General features: G+C 42.2%; 1 protein-coding gene across 17 annotated transcripts in view; it reads left to right on the top strand.

The window, feature by feature from the left end:
* The first annotated feature begins 3,188 nt into the window (after window positions 1-3,188).
* STRADA (STE20 related adaptor alpha) overlaps window positions 3,189-19,968 on the top strand; it is a 30,794-nt gene continuing 14,014 nt past the window's right edge. The window contains exons 1-7 of one of the 17 annotated variants that reach the window (XM_084857403.1): window positions 3,189-3,362; window positions 5,950-6,013; window positions 7,272-7,329; window positions 10,780-10,808; window positions 14,177-14,279; window positions 15,983-16,104; window positions 19,806-19,914. In XM_084857403.1, the coding sequence (XP_084713529.1) occupies window positions 6,002-6,013; window positions 7,272-7,329; window positions 10,780-10,808; window positions 14,177-14,279; window positions 15,983-16,104; window positions 19,806-19,914 (433 nt within the window). In that variant the 5' untranslated portion in view covers window positions 3,189-3,362; window positions 5,950-6,001. Of the gene's footprint in view, window positions 3,363-3,499; window positions 3,872-5,949; window positions 6,038-6,159; window positions 6,231-7,271; window positions 7,330-10,779; window positions 10,809-14,154; window positions 14,280-15,982; window positions 16,105-19,805; window positions 19,915-19,968 lie in introns of those variants that run through there. The other 16 variants (XM_084857414.1, XM_084857401.1, XM_084857412.1 and 13 more) reach the window with 16 other exon arrangements.

The following is a 19,968-nucleotide window of genomic DNA, read 5'->3' as shown; positions in this document are numbered from 1 at the left end:
AATTTGTATCAGATCAGTTCGGAATTGTGTACAAGTGTACAACTCATCAGGTAGATCATGGATGCCAAGTTTCATGTTAGTAGCTGAAGAGGTGGCATTTTTATAAGCAGTAGAATTTTGAGGCTTATGATTGAACCTTTGTTTTGTGACTCAACTAAAGGGGCACTACCGTGCCCATTTAATTTGTCTAATTTACACTGAAAATAATGGGAGCATGTAGCCCCAATCTTTCCCTGTGTGTATAAGTGGGGCCAGTGGTAAGTTTAATCGGGAGGCTTTAAACGTGAACATTTCAGGTTGTTTATTCCCATTTGATTCAATACCGCATGTCAGTTTTCTTGACTAAGATCTATAGGAGATGGGAGTTCTGATCTCCTGCCTATTGCCCAGAACAACTTCACTTAAAACCATAGATGGTTTTCAGTTTGGTCCAATGTAAGAATTTGGTTGGTTTCACAATCTGGGAAATTGGTGGTCCAGACCATATTTTTCCAGAATATTGGTTTATTGCCTACAACATGCGATTTCTGAGAATGTTTTGTGGCTTATCATTGCGGTGAATTTGGTCTGGCTAGCTGGGAAATTGCCATTTGGGGCCATTTTCCCAGAATACTGTTTATTCCCGGAACAGATACCGTAACTTTCAGTATCTATGGTTTCTGTGGATATTTCCCATCCAGTCATGTGAGCCTGGTGAATTTGGTTGGTTTGGCTCACATAACACTTGGTGTCCTGGGCCATTTCCCTCGTATTCTATTTATTGCCTGGAACAGGTACTGCAACGTGGTTTCAGTGGATGCTTTGTGGTTGATTGCATCTCTCCCATAAAATTATGTGTGGCTGGTGAATTTGGCTTACTTGGACATTGCCATTTGGGGCCTTTTTCTTAAATACAGACTACTGCCTGGAACAGGTACTGGTTCCTGTGGAATTTTTGTGCCTGATTGCATCACTCCCATCTAGACATGTGTGACGGGTGAATTTGGTTGGCTTGGTTTGCTTGGAAGTTGGCATTCCAAGTCGTTTTCCAAAATATAATTGTCCAGAATGGATACCAAAATGTGGTTTCTGTGGATGTTTTGTGGCTTATTCCATCACTCTGATCCACTTAGGTGTGACTGGTGAATTTGGTTGACTTGGCTCACATGGATGTTGTTGTTCTCAGCCATTTTCCCAAATATGGACTATTGTCCAGAATGGGTATTGGAATGTGGTTTTTGTAGAAGTTTTGTGGCTCATTGCATCCCTCCCACATTGTCATGTGTGAATTGTGAATTTCATTGGCTTGGCAGCTGGCATTCCAGGCCATTCTGTTCTGTTCCATGTGGGTTCCGGGCATTATGGGATTAATAATATATAATATTGCAAAGGTTTCAGTCCTACAATATTGTTAAGTGTCTCTAACACATGCCATTGTTTGGGGCATTTTTTTTAAAATAAAGGGGCTGTTCTGGTCTGTTTTTACACTATCCCGAAAAAAAGGTAGCAACTCAACTCAGGTCATGTTTTATGTAAAAATGCAGCATGGCTGCAGGCAAGTCAGTGGAGCATAAGGTTTCTGCATGCAATTAGAGCATTAGCTTTGGGCTGGATGTCAGGACAATGGTCAGGACAACTGAAGTGTGTTCATATTTGCTGCAACCTATTTGATGTTTTATATGGGGCATCTTTACTGGAAATTCATATTCATCTCAGCCCTATCTCTAAGCGGCAATATTAACAATAGACTGTATTGCAAGGCTGTTGTAAACCACTCTCAGACACAGCCAGCTCCCCAACCAACTAGATGGGGCTATGGGAATGTCTCTGCATTGGCAAGGCCAATTTATTTATTTATTTAATTGATTGATTTCTATACCGTCCAATAGCCTAAGCCCTTTGGGCAGTTCACAAAAATTAAAACCAAACAGCACACAATAAAACAATTTAAAATATATAGAACATGAAAACCACAATATAACAATACAACCACAATAAAACCTAGCAGCAGTGCAGGAGTTTAAAATACAGATTTAAAACAGCAAAGCTAAAAGTCTATTAAGCTAAAATGCTAAAATGCCTGGGAAAATATAAAGGTCTTCACCTGGCGCTGAAAGGAATACAATGTAGATGCCAGGCAAACCTCACTAGGGAGCTCATTCCACAGCCGGGGTGCCACAGCAGAAAAAGCCCTCCTCCTAGTAGCCACCCGTCTCACTTCCTTTGGCAGGGGCTCATGGAGAAGGGCCACTGAGGATGATCTTAAGGTCTGGGCAGGCACATATGGGAGGAGGCGATCCTTCAGATAACCTGGCCCCAAGCCATTAAGGGCTTTAAATAATATCAGCACTTTGAATCGGCCCCGGAAATGGACTGGCAGCCAGTGCAGCTGAAAAAGTACTCGCAGGCTAGTCCCTGTTAACAATCTTGCTGCCCTATTTTGGACCAGCTGAAGTTTCCGGACCATTTTCAAAGGCAGCCCCACACATAACGCACTGTGGTAATCCAGACGAGAAGTTATCAGAGCATGGATAACTGTAGCTAGGCTATCTCTGTCCAGACAAGTGCGTAGTTGATATACCAGCCTAAGCTGATTTAAAAAATGGATAAATTTCGGTTTTTATGGGCGCAATCCTATGCAAGTTTAGACAGAGAAAAGGCCTACAACTCCCAGCATCCCCCAGCCAATGCTGGGAGTTGTAGGCCTTTCCTCTGTCTAAACATGCAAAGGATTGTGCCCTAAAGGTGCAATCCTATGCATGTTCAGACAGAAAAAAAAGTCCTACAATTCCCAGCATCCCTCCAGCCAGGTATGCTGGCTGCGGCATCCTGGGAATTGTAGGCCCTTTTTTTGGTCTAAACTTGTATAGGATTGCGCCCTAAAAAGGTTTCAAAAATGTAAAAAATACAACACACACACCCCGCCCCAAGAAATACGACGAGCTAGAGCTCGAACTGCTTTCCTCGCCGCTGCCTTGTGTGTCTGGATAGGCATTTTGCTGCCCGATCATGAGCGCTCCCTAAAATGCCGGCTGCCTCCATTGTTTTCTACGGACAGCGGCTACTTCCGCCCCGGAGAAAAATGGTGCGAACCCCAATCCGGGAGTTCCCTCTTCGGCCGATGGAGCGGCAACTCTAACCTTTCCCTATCGCCCCGGGCGCCCCGGGGCTCTCGCTCTGAGGCGACACGCCTCCTCCTTCTTCCCGCCGTCGCAGCCGGGCGCTCTGCGTGGCTGGGCGTCGGGGCGGCCCGCGGGGGCGATCCGAGGCCGCGGGAGGAGCCGCTGGCCGAGAGCCTCAGCCCGTCCCCACCGCGGAGAGCAGGAGGCGCGCGCGCCGCGCCGGGCAGCCTCTCCGAGCCGCCGAGGGTCTGCGGAGCGGAGGTGAGTCGGGCCGGGCCTGGCTGGGGCGGCCGGGCCGTTTCGCTCGCTCCTCAGGCTCGCCTGGCGGGCGGGCGGGCGGAGCGGCCTGGCCCCCGCCCCGGCATTTCTCCCAAGCGCCTTCGTGTCCCCGCCCGGCTGCGCCCGCCCGGAGCGCCCTGCCGAAGCGCTCGCTGCGTCGCGTGTGGATGCGCGAGGGAGGCAGGGGTAGGAGCGCCGCGTAGGGAGCGCCTGCGCGCCTGCACGCGAGTGTAAGGGAGCCCCCGGGGCTGGAGACGCTCTGCTGCTCTCCCCCCTCCTCCTCCCGGGAGGACCACCTGGCAGCGTCCGAGGCCGGCGTCCTGCTCCTCCTGACAACGAGCGACGGTGGCGGTGGTCGCCATTTCTTGCTTCTCCGCATGGAAACGTCTTCTCTTCATCATCACGGCTAAGAGCTGTGGATAGATGAGTGCTCCGTGAATTCGGCTAATCCGCTTTCAGAGCCATCTAGGCCACCTCCGCGCTTTGTGACGGTGAACTCCCGTGTTTACTGTGTGCTCTGAAATAGTAACCTCCTTTTGTTTGTTCAGAACCTACTGCCAGGCCGATTCATTGGGCAACCCTGAAGATTTATAATCTTAACAATTGCCAGCCCCTCGCTTTTAGTCTGCCCCCCCAATGAAAAGCAGCCTTCATAGTCTTCATAAAGTCCTCCAGTCCTGGATCACCTGAGCTGCTTTTATTTACCTTGTACAGCTCTATATTCTCCTTGAGATGGAGCAGCCGGAACGTCATTATGCATGTACCCCATCCATTCTATGAGGAACTCTGTATATCCCATTTTATCCCCTCAACATCCTTGTAAGGCAGGAAAGGCAGACATGGTAACTTGTCCATTATCTCCCATGGAGCTCCATGACTGAAAGGGGATTTGAATTTGGGTCTCTCCAACATTTATCTGCTATTTTAGCAATGAGGAACCTTTTTTTCCCCTAATGAAGGCCATTGATCCATAGGAAAAGTCATTTGGAGCAGAGCCAGAAGTGAGCAGAGTTTGCAGAATTGCAGGAGTGTATAGTGAATTCTCCCTTTCTGTTCCACCCCATTCCTCTCTCTTCTCTCTCCCTCTCTCTTTCTCTCTGTGCCACCCCATGTAGAGACAGAGTACTGCACAAAATTGTAACACTGAAGGTGGGTCTACATGTTTTGATAAACATGGGACAATTGACAAAACAGCACCGCTATGTCAAGTTATCTCCTTCCATAACATGTAGTAAAATTTACCTGGATCCTAATATCCTACTGACTTCCTTGGGCTACCATTTAGATAGTAGCCCTTTGTTTATCATAGGCTATGATTCTACCTTGGGGACTCAGCTCTTGTCTTTTCTTAACTGAAGAATTCATGCACACAGCAGAGTTTATATTACACATACAGCCCTGCTTACCATGCAAGCCAGATGGCTGGGAACATACAGGTGTTGAGTTTCTCAAACTTCAGGAATTTGATCATGTCATCTTAGTTCCACTTATAGGAGTGCTATGGGAGTTGCTGTTGGGTTTCTGGGTCTGGAGTCTTGAAACAGGGTACTTGTAGGGGTTCTAAGACAACTGTTTAAAAAGTGCTCTTTCTATATGTTTTCTGAGGCTAGGCTGTTCATGCAAAGTACTCTTTTTGCATAGTTCCCATCACCAAAGTTCGTTTTTGTGTGCTGTAAGTATGCACAACATGAGGTCAAAGAGATACAGCTCCATGCCACCACATTCCGTCATCTGAACTATTTCTTCCTGGTTTATATACTGCTGTGGGTGTGCTGTAATTGGTACAGATTTAGTATGAATTCTGTGCTCTGTCATGGAGCGGGAGGGGAACAGACTTGTTTTGCTCTCACTTGAGTTCAGTGAGAGAGTTTTGACTTTAAACCATCTCTGAAATCAGCATAATATGTCAGAGGTGGGAGCAGGATCTGAGAGAGTGGACAGGTTTACACATCACACTAAGCTGGAGGATAAGCCACAGTGGGTTGATTGTTCACTCGCCAACCCACATTGCTCCTCACAGACAATCGGGAGCGTGGCGGCTTGGCATGGCTTCTTTTCCCCTCTGTCCTCCTCATTGCCCCCCTTGGCAACATCAGCCTCACTACTAAGCTTTGAACTGACATTTGTCAGTGACCTCCTCACTTTCAGCACTCCCCCTCCCCCAAAAAAATCAGGGCTCTTTTTCAGAGCAGTTCCCCTTTGTGACTGGGGAAGTATTTGAACCTGGTGCCCCCATATCTATAAACAGTACTTCAGGGGTGGGCAACTTGTGGCCATCCAGATGTTTTGACCTACAATTCCCAACACCCCTCACCTTTTACTATGTTGGCTAAGGCTGATGAGAGTTGTAGGCCAAAACATCTGGAGGGCCACAAGTTACCCCCTTGATATATTGCACAATTCCACTCCCTCCCCCCGCTTTTTCAGAGCACCACCTATCTGGTTCATCTGATACCAGTTGATTTAGCTCGCCAAATACTGTAGTTCTCCTGCTGGTAAGAACTGAAGTAGAAACAGCACATTTGTTTTCAGCTTTTGAAACACTATTCTTGCTCTTTCTTATTCTCAGGGGAATTTTAAAATTTCATGCCTGTGGAGTAATATTATCAAGTCTGGATTCCATGTCTTTCCTTGTAAGTAAACCAGAACGAATTAGGGTGAGTGTCAAACACTTTCAAGAATGATTAACAAACATTTATCTTTGTGTCCTTTCCTTTTCAGGCACGTGGGTTGATGTATGGGACAGAGTTGTGTTGACTAACCCATGTTTCCTTTTCAGGAAGCATCCGAGGCTCTTAGGGTGGTGACGGAAGTTAGGACCAAACCACTATGGCTGCAACCTAACCATACGTAATGAGAAGGAAACTTACTACTTTTAAGTAAACACATTTAGGATCAAGATGAAGCCAAGAAACTCAATACATTCAGAATTATTTTTGAGTATTGGAACAGTTAGGAGGGAAGGATGACCCACAGCTTCTCTACACAGTCCTCCTTTGTCGTTTCGCTTGTTTGACTGGGAAATGGTCCAGCTTTTGATTAGCATCAAACAACCTTTTTTTTTTTGCTTTATTGAAGAATATAATTTTGCACTGTAGTATTTCTCATCTATATGGAAACTTCTAATTTGAAAAATTAATTAGCCACAACTAAATAACTAACAAGCAGCAAGATGTGATGGGGCAGTCACACTTGCTTGTTTACATGCCTGTTCTTTCTCATATAAGGAGTGTGGTGGGGTCTGCTTTTAACATTAATGGAGGTGTGTGGGTGAGGGGAAATAAACCCTCTGCTGCCTTACTCCCTGTGCTCTATTGCTTCAGTCACAGTTCTCTCCAGCCTCGCTTGTTTTCTGTATAGAGTAGGGAAAGAAAAGCACCTGAAGTGAGGTAAAGGGTGGGAAGGGCAGGATGTTATGGGGTGTGTGTGTTGCAGATTGTATACTATTCTACGATTAATGAACTGGGCTTGAGTTTGTGCACTCCCTCCTCCCCTTGCACTTGGAAACTCTCATTCTGATCCTAGTTTCAGGCAAGCCATAGTTTATTGTTTTGACTTGAACTGGAAAACTAGGGCCTGTGCTTACACTACAAACCATAGTTAGCTGGTTTAGCGAAAACAGCAAACTGTGGTTTTCCTCAGACTAGGATTGTGGGGAAGGAATTGCTGTGTACAAAGGAAGGAGAGAGTGTGGGAGCCTGAGACTCTCCACTGCTTATTCATGAAATACCAAACGACGGCTTGGCATTATATCTGAATCATCTCTCTATTACTGCATTTGAATCAATAGATCATGTAGGTTTTTTCTTTGGTTAAGTAAAATAAAAATAAATGATCTATGATATTTCCAATGTGACAAGAAGTCTTATTTCTGTGGGGTTTCTTTTCTAGAGGTGGATGTCTGAGAAGTTCATTTTTGAGGGCTTGAGGGAGCTGGAACTATTTGGAGGTAAGTGCTTAAACTATATTAGAAATCTTCCTTAACTGTGACCTTGTGCTTCATGTTTTTCAGTGCAGGGAAGGTAAATTTGGTAGTTGGCAGCACAAAGAGTGCAATGCTGAAACTTTTCTATAGCCTTTCTCCACAGAAATAAAATCAAATTTATCTGCTTTTGAGTGTTTGCTTTAGAATATTTATTGTAATTTAGGGCTGTTGCCATAGAAAAATCACAAAAACGAACAGGGTTGCATCATCCACTAGAAACATCTCCAGTGTGCATTGTGCTCATGCCATTAATTTCAACCGGTTTCCATGGGTTGTATCCAACATTAAGATAGTTGTGACTATCTTAAGCCCCGTTCATTTCAGTGCGTCTGCTCTATGTAGGATTAACATTGGATACTACCCAATAGGAGCTTCTCCAGTGGATTTTGCTCCTAAGCTGTGATCCTTGAATCCTTAGTCTTTTTCAGGGAGGATTAAGTGAAGATAAAATAATGGGAAGGAACTATCGAGTATAGAGTAAGGAGGCAGGCTGGGTAATAGTGGGAAGAGGTTCCTGGAGCAAGAATTGAGAACTGATAGGTTTTACCTGATATTTAGGAAAAGGTTGGCACGTGACCAGAAAATATCCAGATCAGCATGTGTATATAGAGAGATGGTACTCATTAAAATAAGGAACAGAGATTCTCCTGTCAGGCTTTTCTGAGCTGAGGATGGGGAAGAGCGTTGGGGAGGTGGTCACAAGCACTTGAGGCTGCTTAATCATCCTAACATTTTTCTCCTAACAAGGAAAACCCCATCAATTTATGAAGTTTCCTAACTTGTTAAGGGAGCAATCCTATGGCCACTAGTCAGTGGCTAGACAGCCATAGGTTCTGACCCCGGAACCGCGCTCCAAGGTTGGTTCCCTGAGAACTGGCCTCCACCTCCTCCTGCGCTGCCTTGCAGGCAGCATGAAATGGCTCCGCGCTCAGAAGAGGAGCATGGAGCAGCAAAAACGGGGCATTCCTGGGGGTGTGCTGGGGCGGGGAAGTCAGAAATACCAGTACGACACATCCGACATATCATCCGGCTGCCGCTTCCCGCACTTTGAGGTCCCACGACTAGACAGCCGAAATCGGCCATCTAGCCGTAAATGCAGGGCAGCCCTCCGCACTTTTCCTGCCCTGCATTGGATAGGGGGTTGCCTCCGAGTTCAGAGGCAGCCACCTATCCCGATAGGATTGTGCCCTAAGTAATTTTCTTAAACTCTCCTTTTAGCTAATGTTCTAGGATGTAAGTCTGCATATGCCTCTATTTCTGAATTCAAAGTCTTTGGGTTTCATTGCCTTTCAACTTCAGCCCACAGCCTCTCCATTTTTTTCACACATTTCAGTCTTTAAAACTCTGAATTCATCTTGAAATACTGATATTATTTCCTTTATGGTATATGTTTTTTTCTTCTCCCATCTTTTCAGTGTCTCCTTCTGCCTCCAGTTGCAACTCTATTGTCTGTGTCTTTTATGGGGAAAAAGCTGTTTTTCCTCTGGCCTTTCTCCATTCCCAATCTGTGTCATTATCACTTCCTTAGAGGGAAACAGAAAAATGAAAGAGAGAAAAAGCCCTATTAGATAGCTCTATAAGATTTAAATAATTTTATTAGCTGTGACAGTAAATATATTTACTAATTTGAGATAAAGAAAAAAATTAATCAGATAAATATACATAAATAGAATATATTTAAATAAATGAAATTCTTGTTAAGTTGAAATATAAATTAATGGGAAATGTAATAAATATATCCTACTAATTTAAAATATTAATCTAGTAATTAATAATAGTAAACACAGAAATAATTAGAAAATATTTAAATAATTTCAATATCAATTAATAAAATGCCTATTTATAGTATAAGTTAATTGATTTATAATCTAAGTTGATTGAGATCTCAAAGTGGATCTTTTATCACTGGAAAGGTGCAGAGGGAGGCAACAAAAATGATCCAGAGACTGGAACAACTTTCCTGCTATGGAAGGCTGCTACATTTGGAGCTTTTTTAATTTAGAAAAAATGTAACTAAAGGCAGATATGAAAGATTTATAAAATTATGCATGGTATAGAGAAAGTATTAGAGAAGGTTTTTCTCTCTTATAGCCACCCAGTGAAATAGATTGGCAGGAGATTCATAACAGACAACAGGTATTCATGCAACACGTAATTGATTTATGGAATCCACTGCCACAGAATATGGTGATGACCACTAGCTTAGATGGCTTTAAAATGGGATCAAACAGATTAAGCTATCAACAGCTACTAGTCATGATGGCATTATGGAATCCCCAGGTTCAGAGGTAGTATGCCATTGAATATCAGCTGCTGAGGAGCAACTAATGCTATTACTTTCATGCCCTGCTTGTCTGCTTCTCAGAGGTGTGAGGTTGGCCACTGTGAGTAACAGGATGCTGGTCTAGGTGGACCTTTGGTCTGATTCAGCAGTGCCGCTCTTATGCTCATTTGCTATTCCTCGGCATTTGAATCCGATATCAGTGCCAGTTATGAAAGTGGCTTAAGGGTAGTGACTTGACCAAGGGACATTAATGAGTCACTGGCTGAGTCTATCCCAGGTCTCTGAAATTTAAGGATGGCAAACTGTCCACTGTGTCCTTTTGGCCCTTACATGGGTTTTAACCCCCATGTGGCCTTCCTGCTCTGCTTCCCTCTTGCCTCCACATCCAGGTCAAGAATGAAGGTCACTAACTCAGTCTGCTTCCTTAACACTAAGCTTGAGCTTTGAGGCAGATGGCTCCTCAGTATGATCATTTTTTGGAGATACCAATGCACAACAGCGCTTTGGATCTCATTTGCCATCACCTGGACCTGTAGAGTATTGTTAATGGTTTCAAGATAAGGCCATCCAAACTTAATTTTCACCCCAGTTGTTTCATGACTGGCTTAGTAGGTTTCCCTCCAATCTATGTAAGTGAAGTAATACATCTACAAATAGCCGATTCAGAAATGTTTGGGGTTTGTAAGAATCTAGCAAGCTAGTCATTGGCTCATGCTTGCAACTCTAGAATTCCCATCTATGTTTACCTCTTGCTGGGCTATGGGTGTGGGTACTTCTTGGTGTTTGAACCCCACAAGCAGAGACATCAAATCATTTCCCCCCTGAAAGTGATATAGAATTGGAAATCTGCAAGTGGTGCTCTGGCTCTTGTGGGAAGGTGAATATAATCTGAAGTCTCCTCAGTTCAGATCTGTATAAGCAGATAAGCCTTGAGGGGAATGTAATGGCATAAAACAGATCCCTTGTACATGCAAGAAATGACTGTAGTTTGTGCAGTAGCAGCTGTCAGTCTGGCACCAATATGCCTTTTGAGCTTATTTTAAATATCATTAATGAACTCATTCTAGTTCTATTCTTAATGGGTATCTGTTTAAGAAAACACAATTGAATGATTGATTTCTTTACTCCAGAGCAGCCTCTGGGTGACTCTCGGAGAAAAGTAAGTGACTTTTGTAGGCTGTGGTGCTGTGGCCTATTGCATGGAGAGTTGTTCTATTCCTTGTGGACGTTCTGATTTTTTTTTTCATTTACCTTATTTATACATTAAATGTTTTCAGCTTTACATGTGTGGCATCAGGGTTTCACCCTGGAAAAATGGTTTTGGTGTGTGGCATCTAGATTTATTTTAGCCATAAGCCTTGGGTTTTCAAATGGCTAGTCTCACTAGTAATATGAAGTCATGTGACTGTTCAGTTGATCCCTTTTTTAACTGATAAAATGCCTGTTTAAAAAGGAAATCTACAAATGGGATAGTTTATCTGCTACTGAGAAAAAAAACTTCCCTCTTTTTCTCAGGCTACGCTCAGAATCAACTCCAAGAGAGTTATGACCTGCCAATTTTAACCTTCAACTATCTTTTCTTTCTTCTGGTCAGAGCTGGAAAAATCCCATGTGCCTAATTATCTTGCTGATGCCTAGGAATATTGTTTGTTCCTGTATGCATGAATGTATGGAATATTTAGTAGGCTAACAATGCAATCCTATGCATGTCTACTCAGAAATTGAATTTCATGGGGCTTATTCTCAGGTAAGTGAATATAGGATTGCAGCCTCATTTACTTCTGAGTAGGCATACATAGGATTGTGCTGTAAACCTGATAGTTGGTTCCCTGACTGAGCCACCGCCACTTCACCATTGGTAGAGGTGTTGTGGAGTGTTCATAGAAGTTCTATCTATTCAGGGAAAAGACATTGGCAATTCTAACATTGACAAAATGTGCAGCTTCTGTGAGAGAATTGAAAAGTCTGTTTTGCTGCGGGAAACCTCCCATAGTGCATGGTAACAGGAGGAGCTGTTTGAGCAGGAAAGGGAATTGAGAACTGTGAAGAGGAGCCGAAAAGTAGGAAAGCTTTGACATATGGAGCCAGTAGGCAGGATAGCTGAAGAAAAGGAGCACAGTAGTCAGTGCCCTGAGAGATGCGAGCATTGCCAGGCTCATGTTTGAGAGAAATAAGGCAGAATTTATCAGAAGCAGAGGCAAAGAAGGGCTAATGAGAAAGGAGGGATAGGGAATGCATTTTATAGAGTCTAGCAATAGAAGAAGCTATATGTTATTGGCAAGAAGAGGAGAAAAGATAGAAGATTTGGGCAGGGCTGAGAAGCTGAGTGGGAAGAAGGCAGAGAGTCATGCAAGATATAATAGGCAGTAGAATGAAAAGAGAATCTGAGCATATAAAGGCTAGAAGTGGTTTAGAGCCAGAAAAAGTGGAGCTGGTGGGAAATCTCACATGGAATCTAGGGATAGGAGAGGGTGGCTGGGTTCACACAACATGCTAACCCATGTTCAGTGGTTGAGTGTTGGTTGTTGTTGAACCATGGGTTATCGTGTTGTCTGAACCCAGGGCATTTTCTGCAGGGTGGCTTGTTAACCACCCTGAACAACCCAACAACAAACCAAGAGTTCTCAAGGTGGCTTGGTCAAGAAAAGTAAGCCACACTGCGTGGTCAACAAGCTACACTGCGGAAAACGCGCTGCATTCAGGCAACACGGTAACCCACGATACAACAACAACCCACGGTTCAGCAACAACCCACACTCAACCACTTAGCGTGTGTGCTGTTGGTAGGAAGGGAATGAACTGGCATGGGAGAATTTGGGGAATTTGGCCAGGATGCTAAAGAGGTGAATTGGGGGACGAGGTTGGAGTAGAGGTTGTAAATAGATTCTTTTTCCAGCTTGGCTCTGCTTTTTTCTACTTGCATTAGTAACTATGCACCTGATTTTTCCAAACATTTTTTGTTAAAATATAGTTCCAGGTAAACAAGTTTCCAAAAAGCCATCTGTTTAGAGGCTGGTATATTTTGAAACAGTCATTTTGGAATAAGAAGGTTTTTGCTGTTTTCTAAATGTTTGCCGTTTACACCAAAAAAGATCCTGCGTTGAAACCCTTGGGGACAGCTAGATTTGTTTATCTTGGAGGTGCTTTTTGTGTGCTGTACTTCATAAGTAGCATTTTTATTTAAGCTTTCACATTTTTTATAAAATGTCAAGACTTCAGCAGAGTTCTTCTGCATGGATAGAATTTGTCAAGCATTTACTGTTTCTTTAGGGAGATGTAGAGAATAGCTTATGATGTCTTCGGAGGCGGAGAATGTTATACTTAACTTTGCTGGGAAAATATGTTTATGTGTCAAACTAACAGATTGGCTATTTTGTGCAGTGCAGAACTTCAGAGCTGCTTTATTAACATAACCACCTCCATCTTAAAGAGTTTTAGGTTGCAATTCTGTGCACACTTACCTGAGAGTAAGCCTCAGTGAATGCAGCAGGACTTACTTCTGAGTAAGCATCTTTTAGGTTGCACTATTAGACATGCTGCTGTCCTTATGCCAAAGCCTGGCTTTTTGTTTAGTTTGTTTTTTTCTTTTCTTGTATTTGACTTTCTTTGTAGGTTCTTTATTTGTATCATAGTAGTTCCTCATTTTAAAAGCGCATTCAGTGTATGTTATGCTTTTCAGGCAACGGAAAGACAATAAGGGAAGAGAGAAAGAAATGAGAGTTTCTCAATAAGATTGCAAAGGAAATACAGTGACAATTGCAGTTTTTGAAACCAGTGTTAGCAAAACATGAACCATTGATTCATCTAGTCTGGAATTGTCTGCTTTGACAGGCATTGGCTCTCTGACATTTTAGGCAAAAGTATTTCCTTACCCTACTTCCCAAATCTCCTTTTAGCTGGAGATGTTGAAGATTGAACCTAAGATATTCTGAGACCTCTTGTAGAACTGAAGGAAAAACTCACATCCCACCCAGATTTGGTGGTTGCACACAAATCCATACTTCAGAACCTAGATTTCAAATGTACGTGTGGAAATTTTGCATTTGACAACTGAAAATTTGTTGGGTTTTGAATTTATGTGCAGTATGCTGGTTTTGAGGAGGAATTAAAAAGGCATGTCAACCAAGGGTTCTAGAGTTATAATCAAAAGAGGTTGCAAAGGAGACCATATATAATATGTGGAGAGAGCAGTGCACAATCCTATGCATATCTACTCAGAAGTAAGCCCCACTGAATTCAGTGGGGCTTACATCCAGGTAAGTGTGTATAGTATTGCAGCCTAAGTCAGCAAATGCCTCTGGAGAGATTCAATGAGAAATGCAGCCAAAGATGGGATAAAAAAATTCAGGTTGGCATTTTGAAGCTGTTGGATAGTCCAGAAGTGGTATTTCAGAGAGAATGCATCTCTAGCAGACAAAAGTCACTTTTCTCAAATACGTCCTGCCAATTTGATTATGTGTAAAACTGTCATGCAGAAAAGCTTCTTCTGTCCTAGTGGTTTTCAGTATCTTATTTTTCCTTTTCCAGACCAATGAAGCAAGCTCAGAGTCAGTAGCATCTTCCCCAAAAAGGGACACCATGAGCAGTTATCTACCTGACATCAATTGTTACGAGTTACTAACCATAATAGGTAAACGTTCTCACTCCAGGAAAAAACTCAGTTTCCCTTTGCAAAGTCCCAGTCTTCTTGTTTTTCCTTAACTGACGTTGTTTTCTGAACTGAAGAATGAATGTTGTCTTTTTGTGAAATGGTATGTTGTTGTTGTTGTTTTAAAAAAACAGCCATGAGATAGCCTGCCATTTTATTTCCAGACATGTATTTTAAACCATAACATGACAAAGAAAAAAAAAGAAACGCCCTCGCTTAGTACAGTACTAAGACCGTGTGTATTAGGAAGGGGATGATAAGCCATAGTGTTCCCTATCTTCATTGACCCACCTCTCATCCCAGCTTCAGTACTGACTTTGATGACCATTTTGCTGAATTGGAAGAAAGTTGTTCTGTACTTAGTCAATCAAAAGTTGCTGTCCCCATGGATCATCTGGTCTGCGCTGTGATCTGGGGGGACTGCAGGGAATGCAGTTCACTCATATGTGTTGGATTACTCCTAACTAGTTGTTGTCGTTCACCTGTTCATTCTTGCCATTTCTGATGCTCTTCTGCAGACTAAATTCTCTCCACCTCTGCAACTTCCTGAATTCCCCCCATTCACTTTGAAGGGGTATGGTCATATCCCATGTGTACTGCATTCCTTGTGTTGACTGACTATATAGGGAGTTCATTTAAAGTGGAAGAGTGGAGTTTAAGGCCTTTATTGTATTTCAGACCCACTCTTGAAGCTTTGCTTGTTCTCAGACACTGACTGTTGTCCAGAGATTTCTCCCCCACCCCCCAACCCACATCATGCCTTGAGTTGGCAGGTTCAAAAATCTTCTTAAAATTAAAGATTATTTAAAGAAAATTCTGGAGTATATTTTACAACTCACTCTTCTCCAAGGTGTGTTTCATTTCCCTCCCTCTTTATTACTGTATATTATACAGCTGAAGGAGAAGTTGTACTGGTGTGAGACTCCTTAGCATTCTATCTTTTAGTCACAACCATTTTATTCCTTATAAAAATCAGTATAATGCTATCATCATGAAATTTGATATAGAGAGTTTCCTTGGATGAGGTGTATAATTGATCTAGTTTTCAGAGAAATTGGATGAAAAGTGGCTGAGTTACATCAATCTAAACTTTTTATTTATTTATTTAGGTTGTTTGTATAACACCCTTCCCAGGACAGTTTACAGTATAGTTGAAAACATAAAAACAATAATAGAATATTTTGATTGGAGGAATAATTTTTACTGTTTCCAAATGCTACTTACTGGCAAAAACTGTTTTGAAATAACTCTAAATATTCCACAGAAGTGTACATTTTGGCAGTTCGAAAATTCACTGTGTAGAAGGTTTATTAAAACCTCCCATTCTATTGAATGGAAATAGAACTGTAGGCAAGTTATGAAGTGTAAGTCATTCGTTTTATTTTCTGTTTCTTGTTTATTGATTTGCTTTATATTTCTTGAATATGGCACATAAAAGGAAACAGATCAGCAATATATAAATGAACACCTAAATCTATTAACAACAAAAAAAGAAGTAAACCAAGATGTATAGCATTAAAATATAGATGAAGGACAGAGGAATTTCTTCCCTAAATTCTACCATGATTAAGATTTCAGAATTGGACAATAGCAATAAGAAAATGTTACTTAGATGGTTTCTGTCTTATTCCAGTTGAGATTGTGTTGAAACTGTTGTTGTGATGACTTTACCTCTATCTTTTCAGGGAAGGGCTTTGAAGATCTAATGACTGTGAATCTGGCACGGTATAAACCAACAGGAGAGTTTGTCACTGTCCGGAGGATCAACTTAGAGGCCTGCACCAATGAGATGGTAGCATTTTTGCAGGTAGAGTTGGCAGTCTTATGTAGAGTTAATTTAGTTTGTCCCTCTTGGAGATACTTACCTTGGTTGGGCTTGAGTTACTGTATGGCAAATGGCACTTCTTTGCTGACATTCCCTTGCTTAGGGCCCTACAGTTCTGTATAGCTGGAGGTCAGGCAAAGCCTGGGCCAAGAGTACTGGGTGCCAGTACGTTGTCTCTGCTATTTCTGGGAAATACCATAAAAGCCTTACTGGCTGCTCTATTTTATTTGAAAAGGCACTGTCTGTTTTTCTGCAGCTCAAAGCAGTGTACAGTAAAAAAAACCTTAAAAGATAAAGAGCAAACAACAAAAATAATTATACCCATTAGAAAATCAGCAGCATTTATGCCTTTGTTTGAATTTAACCGAAAGCCTGGAGAAATAAAAATGACTTCATAGCGTGGAGGGAAAAGGATGAGCTGTGGGCCTTTTTAAGGAAAAGCGAATTGCAGATTGTGATGTTCCTGCTCCAGGTTATTCTCCCTCCTGTTTCCACCTGTTCAAATTTAAAAACAACAACAGGACATTTGCCTCAGCTTTGGCCAGTTGTCCTCACTGAATCCCAAAGCTTCAGCCCTTTACTTTGTGTCAAGGAGACACCCAATAGGTTAATTGGCTTCTTTTAACCAATATAGGAGTAGTGTTAATAAATCAACCAACATGTGAGAATATGTTGATTGATAGCCAGATTGAGAGCCAGTGTGGTGTAGTGGCAAGAGTGTTGGACTAGGAGCTGGGAGATCCGGGTTCTAGTCCCCACTCGGCCATGGAAGCTCACTGGGTGACTTTGGGCCAGTCACAGACTCTCAGCCCAACCCACCTCACAGGGTTGTTGTTGTGAGGATAAAATGGAGAAGAGGAGGATAATGTCAGCCGCCTTGGGTTCCTTGCAAGAGGAAAAAAGGCAGGGTATAAATGCAATAAATAAATTAGATAGATAGATAGATAGATAGATAGATAGATAGATAGATAGATAGATATAAAAAACAACTACAATTTTATTAAATACAAGAAGAGTTATAAAGGTTATTATTTAATCATCCCTTACCTACCTACCCCTTCTAAACCCTTCACACATAACCCCACTCGCTAGATGTACATTCACTGAATCCCTAAACCCTATCCAACCATTAAACTGTCTGTTCTCCCCATTTAAAACCCCTTTGAATTCCACTCACTCATAAACCTCTCCCACCTTTCACTCACACACCAACATTCTGTTAACTCTAATTTACCTGGATAACATTTTACAATTCAGACACAAACCTTTATATTATCGTGCATTTGTTAGGTGTTCAGTAATTGTGCCCACCAAGTTGTCTTAAACACCTCCACAAATCTGAGTACTTTTATTTTTATGTTGGAGTGCATTGGTCTGGTTATACAGTAATGCATCTGAGTTTTCAGTTTTGTTTGTTATTTAGATATTATTGAAAAGTGACACTCTTTTCAATAACTTCTAGATAACAACAACAACAAAATACATTGGTGAAACTTCCCAGGCAAGTCCCTTTGGGGAGAGAATTTCCCACTGACCTAACGTTCTGAGGAGGCAGAGAGTGAACTAAGGCTCCTCCAGAAGATTTTACCAGTTGAAAGGGGAGATTTGGAAGAAGATGCTCTTTGAAATATGCTGAGCCCAGACTAGGACAGGAGTGGACAACTTCAGGAGCTGTGGGGGCCATTTTCCCCACGGGTGCTGAAAAGGAAGGGGGACTTTAAAAACAAAATGGTGTTCCATAGCAGATCCAGATGCCATTTTGTTTGCAAAATTTCCCCCAAACCATTTTTTTACATTTTTGGGGGGATATCCCCAAATTTCAGGGGGTGGGGGGGCCGCATGCAGGCCACATGTTGCCCATCCCTAATTTAAGGTTTACTAAATAACCATCAACACCTTGAACTGAGCCCAGAAGAGACTTGTAGCCAGTGCAGTAGCTAGAGTTGAAATAACATGTTCCTTCAGTCTGTCAAGAAGCAAGCTGAAGAATTCTGTACCAGCTGAAGTCTAAAACAGTCTTCAAGGGCAATACCATGGACAGCAAGTTACAATAATTAATCTTTGAGATTAACAAGAGAAGATTAATAATGCCAGAGGGAGGTGGCGGGCTGTCTGTCGCTGGAGGTATTCAAGCAAAGACTGGGCAGCCGTCTGTTAGGGATGTTTTAAACTGGATCCTTGCACTGAGGAGGGGATTGGACTCAAATGGCCCCTTCCAACTCTATGATTCTAACCCATTCAACAAACAGGGGCACTTGTTAACTGTAGCTGATAAGAAATCCTGGTCACAGCCTCTGCGTGACAGTCCAAGAGCAAAGTTGGGTCTAGGAGACCCCTCAGACTGCATATCTGTTTTTTTTGTATAGAGGGATCCTGTTATGCCTTGATTGTCTAGACAGCCCACCATTATCAATTTAGTCTTACCTGGATTTAGTTTCAACTTGTTCATAGGCCCTGATTTAGAACATAATGTTACGACTACTATTTTTAAAATATTTAAGTGTTTTAATGAAGCGTCTGTAAATTTTATCTTTGAGCATTCAAGGAAAAGGCAGATTGAAACTCTGAATAAATACGTCAAAGGGTTTCCCCCATTTTATTATTTTCTATTAAAAATGGGGAGAACCTTAGCTTGAAGCAAAGACCTCTTGAGTAAATGTTATACTGTCAAGCTGTACACCCAGCTGACAAAACATCTCTGGCTACCAGAGCTAGTTATGGGTAGTGTATTTATTTAAATACATTTATTTAAACTTAGGCTGCAGTCATATGAGCCTCGTGTTGTGCAGAGTAGTAGGCAGTGGTATTGCAACCGAAACTCTCCCCACAACCTGAGTTCAATCCCAGAGGAAGCTGGGTCCCAGGTAGCCGGCTCAGGTCGACTCAGCCTTCCATCCTTCCGAGGTTGGTAAAATGAGTACCCAGCTTGCTGGGGGGAAAGGTAGTCCTGACTGGGGAAGGCAATGGCAAACCACCCCGCTATAGTCTGCCACAAAAACGCCAGCGTAAGCGGTGTCCCTCTAGGGGTCAGTAATGACCCGGTAATGACACAGGAGGAACCTTTCCTTTTCCTGCAGTCATATAGCTGGGAGTAAGCTCCATTGAGCTCAGTGGGGTTTCCTTCTGAGTAGATGTGTATAGGATTCTCCAGTTTTATCTCAGCTGAGGCTTCTGAGTGTCTTATAACATTAAACAATAAAAACAATAGGATAATTTAGAATTAAAATGGCTCTGTCAAATGTTTCTCTTCCAAGTGCTTCCAGTAATAGGTTTAATTTAGTCTAATATATTTCCAATTTTCCACAAAATTATAAGTGCATTTAATTTTAGATCATTGTTTTTATAATTAGTTATGTGCCTTGATTAACTTGTTTCCAAATTGTTACCTGCTGACTGAAAATCTGAGGCAATACATTAAATTACAAGCAAAACGTTGTTTTCATGCTGGTTCTTTGTTTTGATTTGATCTTGCTGTAGTGTGGTGGTGTGGGTTTTTTATTATTTTTACTTGTACCCCTTATTGTATGCTGAACTGGCAAAAGAAATTGTTACCCTTGATTGAGTGAAGTTGTGACACAGTGTGAATTTGCCAGTTGTTTTTCTTTTTAGGTATCCATAGCTTTTGAAGTTTACTCTGCTCGTTTGCTAAGAATCAGTTGTTGCATTATCATTTTTGTTTTCAGGGTGAGCTTCATGTCTCAAAGTTCTTCAGCCATCCCAACCTTGTGCCATATAAAGCAGCCTTCATAACCAACAACGAACTATGGGTTGTTACATCTTTCATGGCCTATGGTAGGTGGGGCAAGAGTCTTCCTCCACTTTTAGAGAGGATCTGTTTATGTTTCT

The sequence above is a fragment of the Heloderma suspectum genome, chromosome 5 (assembly GCF_057233095.1).
Source record: "Heloderma suspectum isolate Gila_16-S chromosome 5, 16-S_ref, whole genome shotgun sequence".
NCBI lineage: Eukaryota > Metazoa > Chordata > Lepidosauria > Squamata > Helodermatidae > Heloderma > Heloderma suspectum.
The sequence above is the reverse complement of the archived record's forward strand: the minus strand, read 5'-3'. Positions and strand labels throughout refer to the sequence as shown.